Source organism: Cryptomeria japonica, chromosome 5 (genome assembly GCF_030272615.1).
Source record: "Cryptomeria japonica chromosome 5, Sugi_1.0, whole genome shotgun sequence".
NCBI lineage: Eukaryota > Viridiplantae > Streptophyta > Pinopsida > Cupressales > Cupressaceae > Cryptomeria > Cryptomeria japonica.
Window position 1 is genome coordinate 16,249,274 of NC_081409.1, and position 20,317 is coordinate 16,269,590.

The window sequence follows — 20,317 nt, forward strand, 5'->3', positions numbered from 1 at the left end:
AGAAGGAAACAATTAACTTGTAAATCAATTGTGAGACTTCTTTCCTATAACTTCTTATTAATCTTATGATGTTGATAATGCGCACCAATGAAAGTATGACGATTGTTGATCATATATTATTTCTGAACATACACTATATCTGATATGCACTATGTCATTCAAGAATGATGGAATAAAATGAACAACTTGGTATTCAAATCTGTGACAGAGAAATCTTTCTATCTCTGATATGGATTGAGGGGATTTTGCAATGATTGATCTCTGCTATATTCTGATATTCATTATGATGGGATTCACTTTGCTCTTCCTGATATTTCGATGTATCTTATGGTGTAAGTAACCTCACAACTGCTTATAGCTGTTTCTGATTTAGTAAGGACAATATGCTGTAAGTCTTTTACACTATCGCTTACAGTGATGAAGGAATGATTGCCATTTTTGATTTACTTGAGCAGTATGCAATGGCTGGTGCTGTTTCTGAATCTTTGATCCATGCAACCGATTTCGCCTTTGAGGGCAAATGCTCAAATGAGCAATCCAAAATGGATATAATGAGAGTTAATACAAATCCAATGATGTCTTGACAATGAATACTGATCCATATTAGATATCTTGGTCATTGAATAGTTGCATCCCTTTACTTGGGAATGGACACATCTCTCCCTTGATTGCACCTACAAATCAGGCTGTCTAATCACCAATTAGTTGCTGATCGAACTTGTTTATCTGATTGCTGGCATTGATGGTTAATCATTGTTTGAATAACTAATCAATTGATTAGTTAGTTGCTGATTGGAAAGATATGTTCACTAATCCATTGATCTTTCTTCCACCGTGAGGATAATATGCATTATTCATATGATGAAGTCAATATGAATTACCTTCAGATATGATGAGTGTCCTTCCCACGATAATGATTGATGGCCAAATATGATGGTCTAATGTTATAGTGGGATATCGATAAGGATAGCTTTCATATATGATGGATGCATATAAGGGTTTTTCCTTGCTTAGTGGAATCATGAATGATATGTGGAAGTTGATCAGATTCATCATTGTTCTTATATATTTTTCTTTATCATTGCTGCTCCATTTATATAGATAGTTGTCTCATAACTATTTATTCTTTTGACTTGGTCGATTTGACTTAAGTCTTTCAGTCTATCCTTCCGTTGGTGCTTCATGAAGATGCTTGAGAAATAACTATAATGTTCGTTTAGATGGGGACATCACAATTTTTCTACTTTTTCACCAAGACCCTGTATAGTATTAACTATCTCATCAACTTGAAGTAGATATGCCACAATTTTTCTTCATCCAACATTGTGAGGCTTTCAAATTCCCTTCTATGAGTTTGAAGTTTTTCTTTCTTCACTTTTGTGTCTCCTGTATAGATGTTTCTCAATTTGTCCCATATGTCCTTGGCAGATATGCAATGCATCATCTTTACAATCTCTGATTCTATTAATCCACATAAAATTGCATTCTTTACTCCTGCTTTATTTTCATATGCCTTCTTTCTTGCTATATTTGTTGGAGGAATTGATGGAGTTTTATATCCATTTATCACTAATTGCCAAATTTCAAAACCTAGGGCACTTATAGAGGTTTCCATTCTTAGGCTCCAAAAAGCATAGTTTGTTCCATCAAATAATAGAGCTTTGTCTGAGGAGAATCCTTCTTGTACACCCATTTGTGCTCCTTTACATCTTCCTTCTAGTTGGTTAAACTAGTTTGAAGGCTGGCTCTGATACCAATTAATGAGGACACAATTATACCGAGAGAGGGGAAGGGGTGGGGCGGTGAATCAATATAACAATAACTTTTATTAATTTAAAATTTATCAATCACAAGAGCCTTATTTACTTAATTTAACAATTATGGACAAGAGAACACAATAACACAATATTTACGTGGAAACCCTTATGGGTGAAAACCATGACAAAATACTTGCATTATATAATAATTTTTTTACAAATTTAGAGGCACCAACCCCTTATTCAATTTGTGAACACTGGTCCACTAGAGGCACCGACTTCTCATTCACTTTGCGAAAATTATCCCACTAGAGGCACCAATCCCTCATTCAATTTTCCACTTTAATAATGTTGCTTCTCCAACAGATGATCGATTCACTATAGTGCTCTTCTTTAAACTGCCAAAATCTCCTTCCTATAATCTAATCATTAAATTGTCACAAGAATATTCACAATCTCCTCTCAAAAATCTGAAAAAAACTTCTCATACACTTCACCTCAAATCTGAAATGTTTCATAGAACTCTCTCTCTCTCATAAGCTGGTTTATGTACTTGGTTTGTCTTCTTTTCATTCACACACTTCACGCACACTTTCTTCATCTAATTGACCTCCCTTTTATGCCTTCTCATCTCTTCAGAGATATCTTCTTTCATCAAGTAGTCACAACTCTTCATACAAATCATATCTCTTCCTTCTTAGTAATCGCACCTTTAAGGGAAAACTTTCTTTAACAAACATACCCTTTTGATATAATTTTGGTTTAACAAACAAATTGCGCCCTTTCAAGTAAGTCACTGCTCTTGATTATGAATCGGTTTACACATAATAACTGATTTTGATGCAAAACTAATCTTAAATAAACCTGTAATGTCCCCATTTGGGATTTGCTGAATTTAGTCCTGAGAAATATCATTCCAACTTAATAATACATTAATAAATATAATTTTATCAAACTGAATACATTTTGTTGTAATATTTAACTGAAAAGAAGTCTAGGAATAGCTTGAGATATAGAACTTATCTTGAATTAGACAATGGGGAATACGCCATGCACTTATTTAGGGATCGCTTATGACTGAGTTACTATTTCTGATTCAATCCCTTAATATATTCAAATGTAAGGTAAGACGCTATCATCAATAACTATAGGATTGCTGTTTCAGATATTATACTTTAGTTCATGCAATGTCTAATATGGTAATATCGCTTAGAGGGATATGGTTGCTATTTTATATGAGGAATTATAATCTTGCAGCAATCTGATGTTACACCGATAAGGCTATGGTGCAAAGAACGATCTAATAATCCCTGTTTTGGAACTTGTTCCTTATGCAACCGCTTTGTGTGCCAAAGGCAATGCTCAATCTGAGCGTTCAAAACTGGATATGAAATAAAGGGATAAATTTATGCCACCCCCCTGCTGAACTGAGGTCGAATGCCTCATTATATCTTGTAGGTCAGATTGATTGGTTGTGTTCCTAAGACATGTCGAATGTCTATTCATCATCGCCAACTTTCCTTTCTATTAATTGCACCATTTCACATACAATCGGTTAGTTATTTCATGACTACCGATTAGTCTTCTTACTAATCGTTGTCTTCAAGATAATAGCTCGCTGTCTTAACTCAATACGAGTAGACATCTCCAATTTATTGATGGTTAAGGGATATCATTTCCTTCCACGGTGCCAAAGTACGGAGATGTCGGAAAATATAAACATCGTCGACTTGTCACAAGGTAATCTACGTTGTCCTTCATCGCTGTCATATAATTTCGATCACTATCTGTTTCCTTTTTTAATTGTCTCACTGATTCTTCTTAATCATTATTTTTGAGTCCTAATCGATCTTCATAATGATATCGATTGGGTATCAGTTTGCCTCCTTGCTTGAGTCGACGTTATTAATTATTATCAAAAATAATAATGTTGCCAACTGTAGCTTGTATATCTTATAGCATGCTTAAATACGATAGCCTCCACAACGCTTAAGTTCCACTATTCCTTATCGACTCTAATGTAGTTGAGCATACTTGTATGTAATCGCTGAATTACCATCCGGAGCATACTTGTATGTAATCGCTTAATTACCATCCAATATAGAATCGTTGTTAATCTACTCATCACTTGGTAGACTCTTTCTTTATATATATGATTTTTACATAGCTGGTTATATTGCAAAGTATGAAGATTATGGGTCCATATGATCAATTGTATCAACACCGTATTTGCCGGTCCTATACTTTGTCTTTAGAATATTAAGGATAACTGGCAATTGTGTTGTTATGTATTATTGATATTTATGATCATTGATGTCTATTGACTAGTAGTAGTGTTGCTTGTTTCTTCTAATGATAAGTTAAATCTTTATTTTAAACTTATCTAATCGTTTATTCATTTAGTTATCTTTAGACTAATCGTTATTGATTAGCCTTTATATTCTAATCATTTGATATTCTTTAATCACAGCTTTCTCACTTTAACAGTTATTTGTTATTGTTGTTCATTGTCTATGTCTGGTTCATGGGTTTAGATGGGGACATCACAGTCTCTTTTTCCTCCCCATATCCCCCGATAATGCTCAAAGCGCTTTGCTTATATATCTCATGGTTCGTTGGAAAGTTGTGTCTCTTTCCAACGGACACCCCCTTGCAAATGTAGTGACTCCCTAGCTAAATACATTGTTGGTTTGTACTAACATATGTATTAATTATGGTTTCTTTTATACATGTATGCAAAGGCAGACAAATCTAACGTGTGTCAGATTTGGTCTGTCATTAGGTGCATATTTAATATTTACTTAATAGTAATTAATATTGATTGCCAATCAATATTTTATAAGATAATTTATTATTATGGAGATAAATGGTTATAAGAAAATTTATTATTATAGAGATAAATTATTAAATGGTTATTCATTATTCAATAATTGATTGCTGATAGAAATAAATGGGTGATTAATCAATACTAAATAAGTGTATTGATATTTAATTCAATTTAATTTTTTTATGTTTATTCTTTTGTATTTCAAATTTATTATTAAATTATATTTCAAAGAGGGGTTATGACAAAACCACACCTTGATATGGGTCATTTGCACATATTAACCTCTTCTATTTAGTCGGCCATCACACTAATAAAACAACCTTCCGCCTTTTGATCAAGTCGACCATTCTCGATAAAGTTGCTGTCTTTGTATATCATGTAAATTGTTGTCTAATCAAGTGTAGTCGCTGCCCATCATAATAATGAAGTTGACTGTTATGTGTTGAGGTTGACATCTTATGTAAAAGAAACTTGCCCATGATGAAGTCAGTTATACCAAATTATATTATAGTTTCTGATGAAGTCGGCTATAAGGTTCTGCGATTCTTCATCTGCATTATTCTGTTCAATATAAACAAATTTATTTATATTGCCTTTTCTGTTAAGATGTCTGATTGGTGCATTTTGTTTGTAAATATTAATTTCTGTCTATGAAAAGTTCCTCTAGACAAATCACACTTTCTTATTGGTTAAGCCGCCACCTTCTAATTGCAAATCATTTGATTCATTGATGAAGTTTGCAAGCATCATGGTGGTAATAAGATTGCTGCATATTGACGTTATAGATCACTTCCTTTGTGGTAATTAAACTTTCTTCATCTTTAGAGAAAGCTGCTCTTAAAGATATCATCGTTGTTCCATACTACTTTCCTTATAGAAAGCTTCTCTAAAAGTTATCATGGCTGTTCCATACTACTTCCCTTATGACAAATATAATGTATGTTTCCATGGACTTCAAATGCCACCTCCTGATGGCTTTCTTGCCTTTGTGACTTGTTCCACGATTTAGTGGCCTTTGGCCCTTAACAAGATATGCATGCCTTTGGCCTTAAACAAGATATACATAATTTCCTTAGACATCGATTATACTTAATCTAACAATCTTGTCCAATCTTGTTTGACATTAGTGACGAGCAAATCCCTTTGACAGTAATGACAATATTTCCAACACAAACAATACACTGTAATACAAAAAAATTATAAATAATAAATGTATAACAACATTATAACTAGTTTACATATGATGATATGTCAAAATGAAAAAAAAACAGCCAAATAAAATCTACATCTCCATTCTTCCCCTCCTAGTGTAACTTAATTTTTCAAGCCTTGAACTAGAAGGTAAAGCAATATCAAAATGATGATAGATCGTTTCTTCAAAAGTGTCTTTGCTTTCCTCCATTGCATCAAGCTCTGTTGCTTTTGTTTGATGATTTGATGAACTTTGAATCCTTAAAATTATCTCCTCAAATTGTCTTCTTGCTATGTTGAAGCTTTATTGGGTGAAATGGGCAAATAAGAGCAAAAATTAACCCAAAAAAGTTGAAATTTCTTGTAAAAGGATGGTTGGTATGTCCAAGTGCCAAATAGAAGAGTCGGAGCCTAAGACTCGGAGATTTTTGGGACGGGACTCAGTAAAGTACTGTCCAAGACTCGGCCAGACTTGACGCGGGAGTCTGATCCACTTGACTCGGCCAGCTCAGGGACTTGGGAGTTTGCAGAGTTTTACAGAGTACTCGAAGAGTCTTCAAACTATGCATGAACACCTAGTTCTATCACTAGGGATCTTCCTGTCTCAGAAACATGTTTTTCGGGGGTGGAAGCATCCCATGGAACATTGCTGAAAATAATTTGTTGGATGATGTTTCTTTGATTGTTTAACACATGGAAATAGATAGATGTAGAATAATATAGCATCCAATGTTATTATAGTTATCATGTTAATGCCAAGTGGTGGCAATGTTGAAGCTGGAGCGACTTGGATTATCCTTTATCAGTTTTCACTTCTAGTGCAGAAAGTTGTCACTAAGGGAAGATAATCTTCAGACTTCCTTCTCCCATCATTTCACCAAGTTAATCTTAAGGACAAATGTTGGGGTATATTTTTTTAATTTTTTTCTCTAAGATATTTTACATCTATACAAATAAAATATTGTAAATATAGATAGCTCTTTGAATATCGACATGTTATCTCTAGTTATTTACTTGAATCATTGCATGCAACTGTATAAATATCGAGTTCATTGAGATACTTAGTGGAATCATTCTAATTTTAAATATGACTACTTGGCATTAGTTGTTACAACTTACTCCTACTCTCACTTCCACTTTTATCTTATTGTTGTGTAAACAGGTGTAAATGCACATTAAAATAATGAGTTTGTTGAAGACTTTGACGTAATAGTATTAGCTATTTCTGTGTCAAATATATTTCTTTTGTAAATTTTTTGTGTGGAATATTGTCTTGATCAAGGAGGATCCCAGTGAATCTGATGAGTCTTATCAGATTTTAAAAGTTCGATATTTCTTAGATATTTATTCTAGAAGCCTTTTATATGCTTGTTATGGTTTTCATTTGTACTATATTTTAGGCTTTGGCTGATATCATTTTTTCTTATTCGTTATCATTCAGCTTCCACTTCCCTACTTAAAAACAGGATATTTAACTGCTCCTCCAGCGGGGAATTCATTGGCACCTCATTGTGACTGGAAACGATCCCAATTTGTTCTTGATCACGAAGGTCTTTACCAGGTCAGTTTTGTGAACCCTGATCAAGCTTAAGTGATTATTCTGTACTAATTATGAATCATATTTATTTGTGGCATGTCTTAACAAGCATGCAGAATTAAATCATTCTTTATAGAGGAAAATCCAGGGTCTTATTGTTTTAAATTTTACAAGAGTATGCATAATGTATGCTAAAAGGGGAAGAGCATTATGCAGCGTAAGCCTTGTAAAGATGAGTGAAAGTTGTGTATGTTAAATATTGTTGTAGCAAGTACCTCCAGATATATATGAGAACGCAATCATTAGCTGTATCATTATATCTGTTTATTATGGTCTAATTGTTTCCATTTGTCATATCTCAGCTTCCATTGAGTATCGACCAACTTAATAACTGTATGGCCCCTGAAAATATTCTACTGTCAAATTATGGGATGGACTAAGAATTTGAAAGCAAGGCTAGATATGATGTGCTTGTGTGTTTTCTAAATTATAGTAGATGGATTGACGTATTTATGTAACAATTCTTATTTCATGAAACATCATTTTCTGTGTACTCATTTTACATGTATAATTTACGAATCATAGAGCAATGTGAAGAATTCATTGCTTTTCTAGTCACATTTCTCAAAGCAAAGAAAGACACAATTTTTCCAATGTTTTTGAGACTGTTTAGGCTTTAGTTATATAATGTTCTTAATATCACAGTGGAACATCACTTATGCAGCAATGATGTGGCATTGGGTTTCATGTAGGGAAAACATGAGAAAACTCTTGCAGTAACAAAAAAGAGTTAAAATTAAAAAAAATATTAAATGCTGGAGTGTAATTTTTATAATTACTTGGGGTTAAAATGGAGGGAACGTGTTAAAATGTTGTAGTGAAGAGCTTCTAGAAAAACTGTTTTTTTTTTGTTATATTAATATTCCAGATCACACTTTTTGATCCATCATCAGGATGAGAGAAAACAATAACAGGATTCAGTGGTAGTTCAATAGTAAGTGTGCATGAGATGCTGAGGGAGACACAAAGGCTAAAAAGTTTATCATGCCCAGGAATGAAATATTAAAGATTTAATTAATTAAACAGTAATAATTAAAACTAATAAGAATAAAATATTACCAATAATATTTAATTTGAATGAGGACGATGAAGCAGCACCCAGAGCATCCAATTCTCAAAGTCAAGAAAGAAGGTTAAAATGTGAGATGGACAGAAGCAATATGATATGATTCAAATAGAAAAAGCCCATAAATGAAGATAATTAAAGAGAACTAAAGAAACTGGAGGAAATGAAGAATAGAGAGTAGAAAATGTTGGAATGAAACAAGATGCTAAAGTCAAGGGGTGGAACAGGAGGGTGTGTGCTGAGTGAAAATGACATTAAAAACCAAAAAGGGATGGGGGCAGGGAGAAGAAGAGGCCAAGTGTGAAGAGAGACCCTTCAGTTGGTTATGTTAAATTCGTGCCCTAGATCAGTAATCAGATTTGTAACATTTAATCATGCCCTAGTTTATTAATCAGATTTGTAACATTTGATTATGCCCTAGTTTATTAATCAGATTTGTAATTTAGTAAACTATAATCAAGTAAATTCAAGAATGAAACAAGGAACCAAGAGACAAACACAAATACCCTGGGAAAACCTACAAGGAGGAAAAACCCAGCATTAAAGACCCACAGGTCAGATTATGTATTCACTCTTATTGCACAAATACAATACTTAGCTTGCTTTTCTGAATCTGATCTTTATATATCAGATCTGCCCTTTTTGCATGCTTCAAGACTGCACCAAAATGCCCTATATCCTCTTGAATAAGTTTGCCCAATCCTTGGACAAGTTCGCACAATCCTTGGATAAATTCTCACAACCTTCTTTAGTGATTTCGCACCTCTTGTTTGTAGAGCTAATTCGCTGATTTCATGGATAACTGAATTGTATTTGTATTTGCAATTTAACCTTTATTTATATGGGTCTTTAACCCATATATCCTAGGTCGGCTTTAGTCCCTTTTGGTGCCAATTTGTGGCGTGTTGCTTTTAGTGAGGCGTGGAGGATGGGGCAGGACTTGTCTTGGGGGCACGCTACCCCTTTAAGATAGGACCCAGTCCTAAATGGGTTCGGATGTTGCCTTAAGGCAATCCGAACCCATTTTCCCTAGTTATAAACAACACTCCCTCTTAACTAGGGAAGAAGAGAATACATAATCTGAACCTTTAGAGTTCCATCTAGCACACAATCATAGAATGGATCTAGCGCACAAGCATAGAATTACATCTCCCAACTAGCGCACAAGCATAGGATGGTTCTAGCACACAAGCATAGAAAGTGTAATACAAGTGGGTCTTTACATAATTACAATTTTCCATCAAGCACACAAGCATAGATTGGATACTTTTCATTCTTGCACACAAACAAAGAATGATCAAAGCACAGCAGATAGAGTCACTGAGATTGGAGCTCCCTCTCAATCAGGGTTTCATTTTCCACAATGCCAAGTCTGTCTCTGAAGTATTCGAACTTCACCCTGGATAAGGGTTTGGTAAGAATGTTCGCAACCTGATCATCTGTGCTAATGTACTTTAGTTGAATGGCACCTCTTTGCATCATATCCCGAATGAAGTGATAGTGCGTTTCCACATGTTTGGACCGGTCATGGAACACAAGATTTACTGACATCTTTATATAGCTTTGATTATCACAATGAATGGTGGTAGGACCACTAGCGTGACCAAATAATCCAACAAGGAGTTTGCGAAGCCACACTGCTTCTCTGGATGCAACAGATGCTGCAATGTACTCAACTTTTGCAGTGCTCAATGTTACGGAAGATTGCTTTCTATATGCCCAAGAGATCACTGCGGAGCCCAAGTTGAAGCAGATACCCGAAGTACTTTTCCTGATACATTCATTGTGCAATTTGTAATTTGAACTTAGCCAACACTCCTTAGAGAGGATTACACCAAGTAGCCAGTAACCATAAGTAATAAGTAACCAAATCACATAATGGTAACTCATCATGGATCCTTTTATAATATTCATCTTGCCTTGCCTGTAGAGGATGAATCCAGAACTTTATCATGTACACCTGCAAGACATGAATACAAACACAAGTATATATATGCACATCATAGACTCTTTCCATGATATCTATCATGCATATACACCATTCATTACCTGCTAAGAATGATGAAGAGCTTCCATTTCAATCTTCTCTTAGAGAAGATTGCAGCACCAACTTTATCTGCACACGAGTATTCTCCTTAATCTTCTCCCAGAGAAGAATGCATTACCTTTACCTCAATCTTCTCCCAGAGAAGAATGTAACATCAGAAAATCATAATCTTTCATCTTGTACACTTTCCATCCAGCACACGAGCATAGGATGAAATTCCATCTTTTCTACCATCTTACATTGCCCGCAGAGGATGGTAACAATTACTCTTCTCCCTGAGAAGATTACACTACCACCTTACATTACTCGCAGAGGGTGGTTGATGAAACACAATGCATCACTGAGGTTGAGACTCCTTCTCAATCAAGGCGGTGTTCTCTACAGCTCCAAGTCTATCTTCTGAAGTACTCAAGCTTCAAAAGACTTGGTGAGAACATTTGCAACACAAGATTATCCTGCCATAAGACACTGAATTTTCAGGTATCTCTATAGGACTCTGATAATAAATAATTATAAGAAACCATTCAACAAGAATTTGAAAAACCACACAATTTCTTTGATACAGTTCATGCTCCAATGAATTCAACTTCAGCAGTATTCAGTGTGACTGAGGACTGTTTGCTGTAGTCCTAAGAGATCATAGGGTATCCAAGTTATAACAAGAGATTTAAGTGACTTCCCTTATCTGAGACACTTCAGAATCTGAGTTAGCCTTCTGAGGTGATTACAATCTTTTGCTCACAATCATTTGAGATTTTCAAAATGCAACAAGATATGCTTGGCAGCAACAACATGCTTCAACCTTGATCATGAATTAGCTGAGGCATCCACCAATCAGCTGCTTGTCTTCAGATGGATCTGCAAAATCAGACTTTGCTACAGACATCCTTAATCTTTGTTAGTTTTCATTAAGGTTTACAATCCATTATTCTAAATATCAAAAGTATACTTGACTTGGAATAATTTAGTTAGATCCTTGACATATTTCTAATCCTAGAAGACAATAAATTTAGATCCTTGCGCTAATTATTCCTTATATTCCAATGATGAGAATAGAGTTAAATCATCACATCAAAAACCAAAATACTTTAAAAAAGGAAGTTAGAACTTTACAAAACCCTAGACTTAACAAATGATTGTCAATTCTTTAATACTAAGTCTTTATTGAAGATAGGACTCCCTCTTAATCCTTAATCAAATAAGAATCAATAAAGGAACCATAAATCATATAAAACTGAAGATGCTACTTGCTTTTCTCTTACTTTCACCTTCTGCAAGGTGAATTTTCAGAAAACCTTCATCTTTAACCCCGAGATGCTAAGATACAAACTAGTTCCCATTCGAATAACCATGCCTGAAAGGATCCTTATCTACTTATAAAAAAAAAACAGGCGTGAGATTCAAGCAAGTAAAATACATAAGCCAAACCATCTTTCAAACTGAACAACTGAAATGGAGATTTCTTAGAAACCCAATCACAAGATATAGTATGACTACATACATATGATTGATAAATATCAAGTAGAACATAATCTTCATACTTTGCTGAACAAGATCCTTATTATACTCAGCTTTGGTGGAAGTAGAAGAAATTAACGAGTAAAATGCTTACCTCAGCCTGAAGAGATCTCAATGCTAGTCACAGAGGGAGACCACTGACTTGTTCATCTTTCACTCTTCCTACATATGCTATTTACAACAATACATTCTAACTTCTACTATGTAGGAAAGAGAATCATCATAATCAACTAACTGAAAGCAACCTGTCATGAAGTTATTTTAACAGATAACTGACACATAATAAAACTGCATTTGTCACAACATTTAATGACATGAGCTTGAATGCAACAGGGATGATGTAAGGATGGCAACTCGGGATAACATAGGCACAAACTTGCTTGTAGACCTACAAGGATAAACACCTGTCACAGGGAACGTCAAAACATGATTGGCCCAACACGGGTTAATTCAAAGAGAATATCATTTTCCTTTCACACAACCCAACAGGGGTTTTACAAAACTAAGTAAAGCACAAACCCATAAGAAGCAAATATTGATAATGAAACCCTTATTATTACAACTTGACAAAGAAACCCCATATAAACAAATTGACATAGTTATTCAACAAGAATACTTAACCTTCAATTATCATAAAGTCTCTCATCACAAAGTTAATAAAGAATTAAGAAAAATACACCTGTTGATGTTTAGATAACACTGACACTGGAACCGAAAGCTTCCCCAAAAGAAACTATCTTTGTAGTCTATCTTCAAAAGCCATAATTCGCAATCTCCTCTTGATGCGCCTTAGCATGGTCAGCTAGGGTTTGAAGATTGGTGGGAATACAACTGATTTTTTTAGCAATACAAAATAGTAGTTGCATGTCTAGTAGCAAAATAAATCTACCATACCATCAAAGATTCAATCATTATTAAAATTGGATCGGATCACATCAAGGGTTAAGAATCATGAAATATATATCAATCTAGGGTTTAGACCAATTCTGAAAATCAACAACTTTGAAGGTCTGAATAAGGTAATAACTCCACAGCATACACTTTGCATTCCAGAGATCTGAAAATCTGAAAGGAGAAATATCAGTTATTTCCTTCTTTGGTTCTTCACTCGAATCTCCACAATCTTTAATGAATTAAAGAATGACTCCTTAATGAGGATCCGATGATGCCCTCTAACTTCACCCCTGTCATTATCTTAATAAAAGACGAACAACAACCTGAGCTTACTGAAATTTGAGGGTTAGTATAACCTTAGCTCTGATACCATGTTAAATTCGTGCCCTAGATCAGTAATCAGATTTGTAACATTTAATCATGCCCTAGTTTATTAATCAGATTTGTAACATTTGTTTATGCCCTAGATTATTAATCAGATTTGTAATTTAGTAAACTATAATCAAGTAAATTCAAGAATGAAACAAGGAACCAAGAGACAAACACAAATACCCTGGGAAAACCTCCAAGGAGGAAAAACCCAGCATTAAAGACCCACAGGTCAGATTATGTATTCACTCTTATTGCACAAATACAATACTTAGCTTGCTTTTCTGAATCTGATCATTATATATCAGATCTGCCCTTTTTGCATGCTTCAAGACTCCACCAAAATGCCCTATATCCTCTTGAATAAGTTTGCCCAATCCTTGGACAAGTTCGCACAATCCTTGGATAAATTCGCACAACCTTCTTTAGTGATTTCGCACCTCTTGTTTGCAGAGCTAATTCGCTGATTTCATGGATAACTGAATTGTATTTGTATTTGCAATTTAACCTTTATTTATATGGGTCTTTAACCCATATATCCTAGGTCGGCTTTAGTCCCTTTTGGTGCCAATTTGTGGCGTGTTGCTTTTAGTGAGGTGTGGAGGATGGGGCAGGACTTGTCTTGGGGGCACGCTACCCCTTTAAGATAGGACCCAGTGCTAAATGGGTTCGGATGTTGCCTTAAGGTAATCCGAACCCATTTTCCCTAGTTATAAACAACAGGTTACATAAAAAGGATGAAAAAAGAGAGAAAAATGGAAGATAAAAGTGAGAATCGACATTGGTTGAACCCTTAGAAGAAAGGAGAAGAAAGATTGAGTAGTAAAGGAAAGTGGAATGATGACACAGAGTTGTAAAGACTAAGTTAAAAGTAAGGATGATGCTCTAGAAAGAAGTAAAGGGGGAGTGGTGATGCAGAGTAGTGAAGTCCAAAACATGTAAATGAGAGCCAGAAAGTGGGTAGATGAAAGAAAGTGTCAAGAAAATAGAAGTGAACAGTAAGGTGTAGACCAAGTAGGTCAAAATAATGTGAAAAGAAAGCAGGAGCCATAAAAATAAAACCTTGAGAAAGAGAATTCTAGAGAGTTGAAATCAGAAAGGAGAAAGGTGAGATAGGAAGTGCATATGAGGTAAAAAAAATCAAGATATGGTAATTGAAAACCTAGAAAGATTCAAAATAGGTTCAAGGGGTATAAAGTTTTAAGAAGAGGAATTGGAGGTATATACCCAATTGAGGAGGATGAGGTGAGGGAATATTTCTAATGTCCATATGGGTATTTATGATGGGTTGGCAAGAGTGTTACAGATCGCAACCTTCATCGTTCTTGAGATTGAGTAGGTGTTTGTTTATTTCAACTGCTTTTCTTAGTTTTCTTTTCCAATGTTCGTTTTCTTTTGCTATTACCTCTGTGGATTCTAAGCTGGGTTGCCAAGTGTTGGAAATATTGTCATTGATGTCAAGGGCACTCAATTGTGATTGTAGATCTTGTCATTGATGTTGGAGGAGTTTACTGTTTCATGAAGATGAATGAACATATTATGGACTTTGATTGCACACTGTTGATTATACAGAAGTTTAATTTATGCTCATAAGCATTTCACAGACTGATCATACATACATATTCATGTTTCAGTTCGAATGAAAGTTCACTGCCTGATTATATAAGCTCACAATCTAATCCCGTACCAACAAGTTCAGTAAAAGTTCACAGTCAGCATGTTTAATGATAACAGTAATATTAATTTATACACAGCAGTGACATAACAGTAATATTAATCAGAATCAATGACAAAGCAGTGATTTGTATTGGCAATCGAAGAAAAACATCAGATAAGACAAAAGCTTTTGTGTGCAGCACATAAGACAAAGTAATGCCACATAAGACAAAATCAGAATGAGACAGGGGGACAACTGTTGGAATAAAAGAACAAAGACCCAAAAGACAAAAGACATTTAAAAAGTTGAGTTTGTTTCCTAAACGCAACGAAGAAAAAACAAGAGAAGAATAAAATAATATTGGTGGGGTCCGATACCAAACCTTGTTCTGGAAATTATGTTGAGGTGGAGTATAGAGTTTACGTGGCATACAATTTTGATATACCAAAAGTTCTGTGGCAGTTTTAATTAATAAACAAATGATCTATTATTAAAAACAAAGGGTGTAACTTCAGCTACAGCTATATTGTTAATACACAGTATTAACATGTTAATAAAAGTACAGTTCAAAAGGAAGTCAATAAAAGAGAGAGAGATTGCATTAGGAGGTTAATAAAGACAAGACAGAAATTAAGAAGACGATAAGGGTGTGTTAATATTCAGAATGGTGGACAAAGCCTGATTCGATAATGATATGAGTTACACGTTGACAATGATTAGCTAGCAATATGTGATGATAAGATATGAGTTAGAATGCCACGATTCATTTTAAAGATGATTACGCTGAGTTTATACAAGTCAAAGAGGTGCAGTTTTACTTTTTAGTTACCAAAAGCTACGATTATTAAGCAAACGGGTTTTGTTTAAAAAGAAAGACACTATCATTCATGGTTGTTAAAAGTCACAACCTTTATGGAAAGATATGTATAAAGATATATAAGAAATATTCAAATCATTTAGTGGAGAGTGTGAGAAGTGCATACTGTATAATGCGAAATTATAATTTAAAATTAAAAGGAAAAATCTGTAGGCATATGTTGTGAAGTTAATAGTCGTATACAACTGAAGGAGAGAGGACCATTATGCTGAAAGTATAAGGAGAGATATAAAAGGATCAAGTGCAGATTTATATAGATAGTGTGGTGAGGTGTGGCACGTGTAAAGTGTATACGTGGATAATGCAGTGATTATAAGGAAATACGGCTGTCTGGTGTGTGAAACACTAAGATATATCATTTGAAGATCTGCAGATAGATTTGTAAAAGAATAATAGATGTATCTCTTCATTTGGTAGAGATAGATATAAAATAGAAAGAGTGTGTATATGTAAAAATATATATTTTAGAGAGTGGTGTGTGGTAAAGTATGAAGAGAAGATCTTGAAGTGCAAAGTGTTGTGTGTGCGGGTAGAAAGTGGTAGAAGCAGATATATCAATATATACACCAGATTTATATGAGAAAATTGTTTTCAGATTTATGAAGAAGACATCATCGAAGATGCAGGTTTAAAGTAGAAGAATATGCTTGACTTGAGTAAAGGATAGAACATATATGAACAGTCAAGAGATCAAATGTGTAAGAAGAAAGATCAAGCATATACAGAGTCAGAATTGATTGAACATATGAGGCAGATTTGTTCAGACATATGAAATAGATTTAAGCAGATTTGAGCAGATCTTTGAAAGATTTGCAAGCAGATTTTATGATTAACAAGAAATATAGTGTGTGTGTGTGCTGAGTATGGAATAAAAGGAAGATCCTTGAGATGTACATGTGTGCAGTACATGAGGAGAACTTTATATCAGATTTATGAAGATTTTATTAAGGCCTTATGAGCAGGTCTTGTACAGAAGTTTGGATCAGATTTGGAGCAGAGTTAATAGCAAATTTGAAGAAGACTTCATAGCCAATTTGAGGAAGATATTATAGCAGATTTGTGGTGAAGATTTATAGTAGTATTGCAGGTCCATCATCTGTTGAGTTAGCAACATTGTCAAGGTGGAAAATCAGATTTATGTGAAGTGGGTTGGTTCTCACAGATTCTGAATTGGAAGTTGGTGCTTCCAGTGGGTAGGTGCTCACAAATTCAGATTTGGGAGTTGGTGCTTCTAGTGGGTTGGTGCTCACGAAATCAGATTTGGGAGTTGGTGCTTCCGGTGGGTTGGTTCTCACAAGCAAACGTAGGGGTTGGTGCCTACGAAATGTTGTAAAAGAACAAATATATAAAAGCATTAATTTTCCGTGGTTTTCTCCCGTAAGGGTTTCCACGTATATATCTTGTGTTCTATTTGTGTTCATAATAATTAGATCACATATGAATATTGTTGTGCAATGAATATGTTTATGAGATAACTTATATACTTGTGAACGAAGTTGATAAAGTTGGTAAAAGATCATTGTTATACTTATTCACACCCCCCCCCCTGGCTCCCTCTCAGTATAACCGTGTGCTCTTCACCAAGAGTGGTGCAGATCACAACCTTCATCTTTGTTGAGATTGAATAGGTGTTTATTTATTTCAACTGGTTCACGTAGTTTCCTTTTCCAATGTTCCTTTTCTTTTGCTAGTACCTGTGTGGATTCTAAGCCAATATAGTGTTTGGCATTAGAAGAATTACCAGCAAAGGCATATTTTTTCATGCGTTCATGTTTGATGTCTGCACTGTGTTGTGATCCTTTTGTAGATGGATCAACCTGTTTCACCTATGTACAAAGTTCCACAAGAGCACCCAGTTTATATACCCTAGAATCATGAAGCAATTCTCTTTGATTGTCAGAGGGGAGGATCATATTCCTAACTTTCTTGTGAGGTCTAAAAGAAGTCTTAATGTCTTTTTTCTCTAAAGTTTTTGTGATCTGGATAGAGATACTTTCTACATAAAGAAGGCTGGCCATATGAGTAATCATCATTAGACTCATCATGACTTACATAACACTTTTTGGCTTGGTTGAATGCTCCAGTGGCATGCTTAATGTTGTAGCAACTTAGTTTGAAAACCTTTGTGAGACTTCTTGGTTGATATGATCATCATTGCAAACTCAAAAGGCTCTCGGAGCTAGAGATATTAAGACAACTATTTAGGTAGGATAGTGATGCAATGATGCATGCAGGTAGAGGCCAGTGCAAGTGGTTTTTCTATAAACCCGCTGGGATGTAGATCCATCATGGATTTTGAAAGGGCCCAGATCCTTGAACAATCAGAAAGATAACTATAAGCAAGGTTGCATGGGTACTCATACCCAACCCTTGGGTACTCGTACCGGAGACTCGGATGCGTATCCTGCACCGGAAACTTGGTTGGAAACGTCTCCATAGAGAGGAGACTTCCCGCTAACGTATCTGCCTGTCTCCCACCGTCTCCAAGCCAAACAAAAAGAAAAAAGAAACCTTAAAATGTTAAAAACAAAAAAACACAGGCAACAAAATAATCAAAATGTAGTACAAACGAAAAAAAAAAACAATGCTCAAAACAAATGCAGGTCACAAGGATTTCTTAAAATATTGCAACAGCCATTACTAAATTATTATATTATATTTAATGTTCAATGTCATATTTTCAGAATTTCTATAAATTATTAAATTATATTTAAAAGAAATTGGCGTCTCCAAGTACCCACATCTCCTATTTTGAAAAAATAGCCGTACCAGTACCAACACCAGTCTCCAAAGTCTCCAAGTACCCCCGTACCCGTGCACCTTGACTATAAGCATTAAGCATAACAAGGCAACAAAAGATCAACAGGAGGAACAACAAAGAACCCACAAAAAGCGAAACTAACTCTTACAAAAGACCAACCCAAACCAGGGTACTCTGAAGCCAAACTGTTCTAGTGATTTTTGCATTATTTTTTTGTAACAAGAAGTTTATCCATCCGTCAAACCCAAACCCTTGAGGGAGGTATTCATCACCAAATTCTCAACTGGAGCATCTTCTCCAATTTCTTCATCCTGTGCTTCATCAGTGGTTGTCATGTACTTTTCAGCAGCTGTGTGTGTTTGTTCCTTTTTCTTCCAAATGAAATAGGTTTTCTTGTTGCCAGGGCAACTAGCAATATTGTGACCCACTTTACAACAGCAGTGACAAACAATTGAAGAGTATTTGATCTCAATTTGCTGTACCCAAATACCATATTTGGAAGAAAGGGTCATCAGAGATGGGAGCACCTTGTTTTTCTCAATGAGCACACAAAATTGAGCAAAGATAAAACTCTTCCTAAATTTGGTGATTAAATCAGCATTAATGTACTGCCCAAAAGTGTTCACAATAAGCATAAAGACTTCATCCCCATATTCCAATGGCAGCTCCAACACTCTAAGGAAATACATTGGTATTATCACTAAAAGGGTTAAAACCCAGAATCCAGCGCTTAAGGCATAGGCCATTTTGCCCCATAAACCAAGGACCAGCAGAAAGGGTCCTTGAGCAATCATCTGTAGTGGAAAAGGAGAAGAAGAAGAAATTATTCAATATTGCAGCAACTTCAACCTTACCTCTAAGATCCCACCTCTGAGGCACCCATCTTCTAACAGCATCAATGTTGGGACGACAACTGCAAAATCTCCCAAGAAGCGAGTTCCTAAGCCCCCTGGCCGACTTGTAAGAAAGTGAGTTAGGGATTGCAAGAAACATCCCTTCCACTTCATCAAGAATAGGAATAGTAGCATCTGAAGTCATATCAATGAGCGTAACCTCAAACAAAGATTGAGGCACCAACACAATAGTACTGACTGGCTCACATTCATCTAAAGGAGGGCAACCCATAGGGCTTTCCTTACTAGCATTCTCAATATCCCCATCACAAGGGTATTCATTTTGCAAACGAGGACCAGCATCCATCAAATCGTTGGAAATAGGTAAAGAAGAACCACATTCCATAGGGGAAACTGTCGCACATTGTACCACAGGGAACTTGGGGGTGGGCTCAAGAAAACCCTTACTGAGACCCAGGTTGACTGACCCTAACCCAGAACAATCTGGTTTATCTCGTGCCTTGTGCTAAACAGAACCTGAATGCTCCAGCAAAACCTTTCTTTGAGCCTCCTTACACAGTGCTGCGAGGAATTCCTCCTCATCATCCACCACATGGTTGCAACACGCAGCAAATGTCTCATGCTTTCTGTCTTCAACAAAATGTCTAGGATCAGCTTGTCTTTGTCCTCCTCAACCCATCCCCAACGTCCTCCTTAGCATCATCTGAATCTTTTTCCTTGGCCTCATCTTCATACTCCTTGCCTTCATTGTCATCTGCAGAGCTACCATCATTGAAGTTGTAGGAAAAATCCTCAATGGAAGCTGCTGCTGCAGTTAGAGTTTTTGTTGTTGTCTGCCCTCCCATCGCTTTTTTCAAAATAAGTTATTTGTTTTGTTCAAGTTTTCAAGCTTTTGAGTGAAT

At 35.4% G+C, this 20,317-nt stretch overlaps 1 protein-coding gene across 1 annotated transcript in view; it reads left to right on the forward strand.

Annotated features, from left to right (window-relative positions):
- Window positions 1-20,317, forward strand: part of LOC131077996 (protein HLB1) — a 210,563-nt gene that overhangs the window by 184,577 nt on the left and 5,669 nt on the right. Inside the window, exon 12 of the mRNA XM_058015612.2 lies at window positions 7,217-7,336. Within this exon, the coding sequence (XP_057871595.1) occupies window positions 7,217-7,336 (120 nt within the window). The remainder of the gene's footprint in view (window positions 1-7,216; window positions 7,337-20,317) is intronic.